Source organism: Watersipora subatra, chromosome 2 (assembly GCF_963576615.1).
Source record: "Watersipora subatra chromosome 2, tzWatSuba1.1, whole genome shotgun sequence".
NCBI classification, from domain to species: Eukaryota; Metazoa; Bryozoa; class Gymnolaemata; order Cheilostomatida; family Watersiporidae; genus Watersipora; species Watersipora subatra.
In genome coordinates this window covers 50,408,719-50,416,505 of record NC_088709.1, presented here as the reverse complement: position 1 = coordinate 50,416,505, position 7,787 = coordinate 50,408,719, and the positions used below count along the sequence as shown (strand labels likewise).

The window sequence follows — 7,787 nt, the reverse complement described above, 5'->3', positions numbered from 1 at the left end:
CGGACCACCCGTGGCCAGTAGCCTGAACCAGCCGGGACCCAAAGGACAAGTCATCACCCGCTGCATGAACACTACGGAGCGGCTGCTGATTTTTCGGTCCGGAACCACTATCAGCACGTACACGTGAGTGGAGGCCCACAGGTCAAAGAAGACGATCCCTTATTGTGTGATGCCAGTCCGGCTTCCATCAATGGAGTGCTGGCTCACCTTGAGGAATTGTTCTAGTCGGCCCGGCCGAACTGTGAGGATGTGGGACAAACGTTTAAATTGGCAACTTTGCTGCATCGGTATGCCAACATGTTTAGTACGGGTGATGATGACGTGGGAAGGACCTCGGAGGTGCAACATTCTATTCCACTTAAGGAAGGTACTCGGCCGATCCGACAACCCCCTTAGATTCAGACCAGAGAAGGAGGCCGAGGCGGAGAGGCAGGTCCAGGACCAGCTCAAACGAGGACTCATCGAGCCCGCCGGAGGAGCTTGGAGCTCCCCGTAGTGTTGGTCTGGATGAAGGACAGGAAATGGCGCTTCTGTATTGATTACCGGCGTCTTAATGCTGTCACGGAGCAGGATGCCTACCCGCTACCCAGGATCAATGACAGCTTGGATGCCCTGTCCGGCACTTGCTATTTTCGCACGCTTGATCTGGTGAGCGGGTACTGGCAGGTGCCCCTGGATGCAGAGGTGCAGGAGAAGTCAGCCTTCTCGACACAGTCCGGGCTGTGGAAGTGGAAGGTGTTGCCTTCTACTTTGCCACCGTCCAAAGAATCATGGAACGTGTCCTACATGGCCTCCACTGGATAATGCTGCCGCTATATCTAGATGATATTATCGTCTTCGCCCCTGATATTGATACGCATCTACATCGGCTGGAGGAGGTCTTCTAGATACTCCACAAGGCCGGAATAAAGCTGAAGCCCTCCAAGTGCAAGCTATTACAACCCCAGGTTTGCTACCTGGGGCACATAATAAGCCAGAACGGAGTCTCTACAGACCCCAACAAAGTGGAGGCAGTACCAAAGTGGCCGAGTCCGCGCAGAGTAGGGGAACTCCAAGGGTTCCTTGGGACGGTCGGTTATTACCGACAATACATCTCGGAGTTCGCCACTATAGCACACCCCTTGCACCGACTGACTGCAAAAGGAGAGCCCTGGAGATGGACAGAAAGAGAGCAGGCCGCCTTCGACATACTGAACAAAAGCATCAGCACCGCTCTGATCTTGGGCTATCCGGATCCTCGGTGGCAGTACATCCTGGACACAGATACCAGTGGATGTGCTGTCTCAAGTGCAGGAGGGCTGCGAGAGAGCCATTGCCTACTACAGCAAGACCTTCACCCCCTCGGAATGCAATTACTGTGTCACTCGATAGCAGCTACTTGCAGTAGTGAAGGCGTTCAAGCACTTATGGCCGTATCCGTATGGGCAAGGGTTCCTCCTGTGGACGGACCACTTGTCCCTCCGGTAGCTATGCCGGAGGAGGAAACCCTCAAACCAAGAAGCCTTGTGGGTTGAGATGTTAGCGAAGTTCCGCTACAACCTGGAGCAGGGACTCGCCACGGAATGCGGATGGATTGAGCAGGCAATCATGCGAGGACTGCCGACAATGCGCATGCATTGAACAGATGGACGGGGCCCCTCATAGAAGGAGCTAGCAAAGGAACAAGGGCTGTTAGCCACGTGGGTACCGACCAGTTGCCTGAATGGGACTCCCGCCCTCGATAGGGTGGGATCGACCCTGGACAGCGTTGCATACCCCGAGTGGCCGGACGGCAACCCGCACGGGACTCCCGCCCCCACAGTGGCGGAATTGAGCCTGGGTGCCAGGTGTTTCCCCGAGGGGCTATCAGCCCCGCCAGGAGTGACAGGACCAAAAGGCGAACTAGCAAAGACACAGGCTACCGGTCAGGAATCACTGGCCATCATGTACCCTGCCATTGCCACAGGAGAACAGGTGCCAGCTGAACAGCTGAGGTCGGGAGCGGAGAGCTGGACATCCTGCATTACATGCAGGGTTTTCTGCGCATACGACAAGACGGCGTGCTGGAAGCACGCTATTTGGTGCGCCATCTGCCCTCCGGCCATGCGGGAAACCACAGTGTGGCAATCGCACACCCTGGCTCACTCTAAGATAGGAAGGACGATAGGTTGCCTCCAACTGACGTGGTACTGGCCTGGGCAGACGTCCACAGTATGGTGGCTCATCAAGAGTTGCGAGGTATGCCAGGCCGCAGAGCATGGAAAGAAAAAGGGGACCGGAGGAAAAAGGAGGCTCTACGCAGAACGACCTTTGCAGAAGGTGGCTGTGGATCTGGTGGGGCCATTTCCTGTCGCGCCAAGGGGAACAAGTGGGTTCTGGTTCTCACTGACCACTTCACCCGGTGGCAGGACGCATTGGCACTACCTGACGCCACGGCCCTGGTGGTTGCCAAGGCAATGGATGAGTGGGTTTTCTGCTACCTGGGATTGCCCAAGCAGATCCACACAAACCAGGGGGCACAGTTTGAGAACCAACTGATGGCCGAACGGTGCCAACACTGGAACATAAGAAAAACCCACTCGACTCTGTATCACCCACAGGCAAATGGAATCGTAGAGCGGAATAACCAACGACTCGGGGATTCCTCGAGGGTGCTGCTTCCTCAGCTGATGAGGACATACAGAGCCAACCCCCCCCCACTCTGCGACTGGAGAAACGGCCAACATGCTAATGTTGGGACGAGAGCTGAGGTTGCCAGACCATCTAGAATGTCACTCCCCACCGACCAAGTTCTTTCCTGCCCTTGAGCATGCTCTTAAGGTGCAGCAGAGACTGCAGACCACGCACGAGGCGCTGCGGCGAAGCCAGATGGAAGTGCGACAAGAGGATAAGGAAAAGCCACTGCTGTAAGCCCGAGGTGACTGGGTATGGCTCTCGAACAAACGCCGGAGACGAAAAGAAAATCCCAAGCTACAGACGAACTTTGTGGGACCATACCAGGTCTTGAAGGCCTGGAGAAACCACACTTATCTGGTGGAACGGCAGGGACAGTCTTCCATGGAGAGCGAAGGAAGGCTGAAGCCTTATCACGCTTGCCCAGAGAGGTTGGGCAGGCCCCAGCCACTCCGGAGCCAAGGAGAGGCCCCGACATGAAGGGCGCTCAAACCAGCAGGCTGAAGAGAAGGCAAGAGGAAGGCAGAATAGATCCTGTACCAATAATGCCACCCACCAGCTGGAAAAAGTTGCTAATAGAAGCTGCAAAGAGGAGGTACTTCCCGGGAAAAATTCGGCCGAACCAGAGAAAAAAGGAAGTACAGGACGCCCTCCAAATTCCGAGGAAATCAATCTTGCCACACGGAACAAAGTTCCGGGAGAACCGGAATCGAACTCAGTAGAGACCGAAGAGACCGCAAAACCAGATCCCATCAGCCCCGAAATCCAATCTAATCCGGTCCGGCACAATCAGAGGCCGACCCGGACAACTAGGAGGCCGGAACGATACGGAGATGGTGTATGCTACTCTATGGAAGTAACTGAAAACGGTCCGGAAGTCACGCGGAAAGGAGGCAAAACGGTTTTCACGAACGCAACCAAGGATTTCTTATTAAAGCACTCGTTTTCTTTGGACGACATCAGAGCGCTGGAAAAGATGGAGAGCAAAGGCAACGCATTTCTATCGGATTTACTGACTTCGGTCCCAATTAGTTTGAAAGAAACTGGAGGAGTAGGTAGGCCAACGCCGGCAATTGTGGTGGCCTACAAAAGGAGTAACATAGAGAGGGAGATGGTACGATGGCCAGATTCTGCCATGTTGGAGAATTCTGAGGAAAGAGCAGAGGCCCTGTTAGATGCCACAGAGGACAGCGTAAAGGCGCTACTAAAAGAAGTCATGCCAGAACCAGTGGAAGAAGAGTGCCGGGTGGCTAATGTACGCACAAAGAGGAGACGGGCCAGTCCCCCTTCACTGGAGTTGTCTTCTTTTCCCCCGGCTGTTGCCATGAGGGAAAGTACACCTGTGAGGCAGCCGAAGCCATAAAGAGTCAGGCCACCAAAGAAGACCATTGTAAGGACCATTAAGTACTTGTCTTCCCGGACTGTAACACGAGCGGAAAAGCAGGTGAAAGATGGCAGCTGCCGGATCTGCCAGTTCACAACCAGCACCCAGCGGATCCAATTTCATGTGCTGCCATGTTTGTGAGTCTCTGCAATTGGCAGCACGTGTCGAGGGACCAGATGTTGCTACACCACGCAACTCACCAGCAAGGAGGAGTAGAGCCAGTGGTATATCTGGTAGACCAGGACTCCTGGGAGCAGTTCTGCCAGAAGAACATGAGGGGCTCATCGGCGATGGCTACCTGCACACCCACAACCAGAGGAGGGAGATGTCGGAGCCCCCGGAGAAGGGCACAGCGGGCTAGGACACCACTGTGCCCCCCAGGCGGGTCCGCCCGGCTTTGACAGGGAGGAAATAAAGCTCCTCTGCTATGGAGCCTGCCAGCATGAAGCTCTGACCCAGCTAGTCATCCCGCAAGATGTGGTTTAGAGACCGTAGTCGTCAATGGTGAGAGTGTGTGGTGAATGGCGTCCCCTTACATTTAACCAAGCCAAGCCGATGTACAGCCAAGCCAAGCTGAGTCAAGCCACAACAAAGCCAGAGCCGTACAGACTCGATACCCAACCGAGCTGGACCGACCTGAGCCGAGCCGGGCCGAGCCGTGCAGGGTCCAACCAAGCAGAACAAGGGCGGAGTTTAGCAGCTATATAAGCACGAACATTTTCAGTAGAGAGCAAGGCTGTTCTGGACCTGTTCATTGCCTGTTACTTGATTATTTCTTGTACACCTTGATGAACTAAGCAGAATTATATGTTTTGTACTCATGCATGAGTCTTGTACTAGTGGAGGAAATTGAAGGTCGCACAAAAACTTTATACATTGGTAGGTTTGCTGCAGTTTTTTCTCAAAACTTGCTTTTTGTGTGCAATGGAAGAAGGGTTATGAGAGCCTATCTATTGTAAGCCAAGTTCAGGTAACCGCAAAGATGCTATCGAATAATATACTATAAAATTGCAAATTAATAAATTATATATTAATCTATCAAATGCTGTAAATATATATTCAAAAATAATGGCATGAGCCAATCATATTTATAACACATCCATGAACAAAAATTAACATTTTTGAAACAAAAATATTTGTGCTGTTTGCTCAGCCAATTGCGTTCTGGTTGCTACTTAAAACAAAACATATTTTTGGCTCTTCAAAACCTTCCAAAATGTTTTCTGACAATGAAAATGTTTCCAAAATGCTTTCAACTCTTCTTCTGTTCGGCTGAACTAGTTTATATCAGCGTTCAAACCATTTTTTACGAGTGCAAAACTTTCACACATTGCATTTCGCACAAATACTATAATGAAAAACTTAATCGCATTCGCGCTGAGCACACTACTCATTCATACGCGATTATAAACTTCTTTTTCTCACATATGACTAAATATTAAGACTACATTAAAAAAACTACTAATAGCCTGAAACAGTAAATTCTTGTTATGGTGTTCCCATCAAAGTTTTAACAAGAAAATTAAAAAGCTTTCAAGTTGAAAATGAGACGGTGGTGCGAACAGAAAATGATGAAAAATTAATTGATAAATATTTGACCGAGTTACTCATAGTACGATTTGGTGAACACTTTTATATTGATCAGTTTCTATTATAGGAGGCTGCCTTCAAGTAAAGGGTGGCGCTTTATTTTGAACCCTTATCATATAGCCACGGTTAAATAAAGGTGGCATTTCTATTAAAGGCGGAGTTCAATTAGAGGTTTTGCAGTAGCTTTACTGATAACTCCAATTTAACTTACCGAAAAACCTCTATATGAGCGGCATGGGCCGATAGTTTTCAATCCTTTCTCTCTAAAGGAGTTCTATTAGAGGTAACTTTCAAATAGGGTTGGCCTTGCATTTTTTGAATAGGTCATCACAATTTTGAGAAAATAAATATTACCCGTTTTTGGGCTAAGCGGTTCTACTAATGTTGAATATATTTTGCACTTTTCTTCGAGTGGACATAAATGCCGTCTACTTCAGCATTTTTGCCAAAACCATTTATATATACACTTTTGTATCGGACTGAGTTTGACAAAAAACTACTTTGAGTAAAGCATTATGTAGCTAGTGATTATGATCCAGTTATTATTTATTTTGATTGTGTATCTTTCAGAATTGTAAGGATAATAGTGAAGATTTTGAGAAAAACCGGATTTCAATATGTTATGACAACTTGAGTTACATTATACAGTGTTTCTAAAAAGTTTCGCATTATTTTGGGTTAGATTGTACTCCAAAAGAATTCACCTAAAATAATAACCCCATTTTAGATGAATATGAAGTCAATTGATCAGATTTAGACCTTAGCGACTTTGAATGATCAGTGTAGTTTAGATGATTGTGACTATCAATCTTATCAGGTCCATCACCACTAAAACCATGGCAACCATTACAGAAACAACAAAAATTAATTTTTATTCGTGTAACCGAGTCATTATTACCTTTATGACACCATTTCATGTGGACATTTTTCTTTTATTACTTTTGTTATTGGTTCATTAAAAACAAAAAATGTCTGAGTGGCTGTCAAATAAAGGTGACATTCAATAAAATGCACCGTGTTGCATTATTCAACCCTTCTCCAATAGTGCAGTTTTATTCCAGCTGAATGATAAAGGTAAAGTTCAAATAGAGGTTTCACAGTAAGTATGGTAGAGATAGCTAATTAATAATGTTATAGCCTAAATGCCAGTTAGTGAATCTACACGTGATCATTAGACTGACACAAACTACTTGCTGTGTTTAAACATTGCTACTTGCCTTCATGAGCTTTTTGTGACGGTCCATGTTTCTTACTTTTGCTTTCATCTACAGATTGTGTCAAATGCTCATTGGCTGTAAAAAAACAGCAAAAAATAAAAACACGTAAATGTTAAAAGTAACTTTTTAGATATGCCACATTTTTGTTTTGAAATTGGTCTTCTTACGATCTTCTTCTGAATAAAGATTTTTATTGAGTATTGAAAGCAGCTGCAACTTTTGTCAAATCACCAATTTGTGCACTCATAAAAATGAAAAATAACCACGAAACCATTATTTACCCTTTCGCTGGGGAAATGACCTAAACGTTGTTTGTCGGTTTCGTGGGAAAAATTACATTTCCATCGATTTTGGTAGGCATTTATAAAGCTTTCACCTAGTGACAATAAACAAAGAATATGTGCATTATTTATATTAATTCTTAAACATCATTAGCAAAATATCGGTCTATGAATTAGCGCATAAATGAATGTATTGGAGGCATTTATGTCTGCCACGACCTGAAGAAAACAAAATCGCGATTCCTCCGAAAAAATGGAAGTTGCAAAAACCAGTCAACACTTGGCACGATGTTCAAAATGAAAGACTAAACGTCGTTAGGGATTATTTGACAAATCAATATAGTAATAGTTTAGATGCTGGCAGTGATGTGAACTCTGAAAAATTAAAATATATTAAGAAAAGTGATGGTTATGGTTTGAGTCAATTGAAGCCAATGGAACATTGAAAGTTTGTTGTATAGGTAATTGAAGGCCTGCTCTGTGGTTATCAAAATTATCGACACCAGGTTGGTAGACCAAGCCTGGAAATCATGCAGTCTAGAGTTACAGCTAGATAATTTGGCGAAAGAATCCCAGACAAAAAGAGTGAAGTCTGTGCTTTTTGTAGCAAGAGCAGCGGTGGCGACTACAAAGGAACACACATTTCAACATGGTGTAAGAGCT

At 46.7% G+C, this 7,787-nt stretch overlaps 1 protein-coding gene across 1 annotated transcript; it reads left to right on the top strand.

Annotated features, from left to right (window-relative positions):
- Positions 1 to 507: 507 nt before the first annotated feature.
- Positions 508 to 2,889, top strand: LOC137388298 (uncharacterized). Its single transcript, XM_068074788.1, has 4 exons — positions 508 to 777; positions 888 to 1,505; positions 1,645 to 2,347; positions 2,663 to 2,889. The coding sequence occupies exons 1-4, from the start codon at positions 508 to 510 to the stop codon at positions 2,887 to 2,889; spliced, it is 1,818 nt and encodes a 605-aa protein (XP_067930889.1).
- The last annotated feature ends 4,898 nt before the right edge of the window (positions 2,890 to 7,787 follow it).

Coding starts and splice junctions, on each gene's coding strand:
- LOC137388298 (XM_068074788.1), top strand. CDS start 508: ATGAAGGACAGGAAATGGCGCTTCTGTATTGATTACCGGCGTCTTAAT. Junction 1,506..1,644: donor CCCTCAAACCAAGAAGCCTT/GTGGGTTGAGAT, acceptor GGCCCCTCATAG/AAGGAGCTAGCAAAGGAACA. Junction 2,348..2,662: donor TGTCGCGCCAAGGGGAACAA/GTGGGTTCTGGT, acceptor GAGGACATACAG/AGCCAACCCCCCCCCACTCT.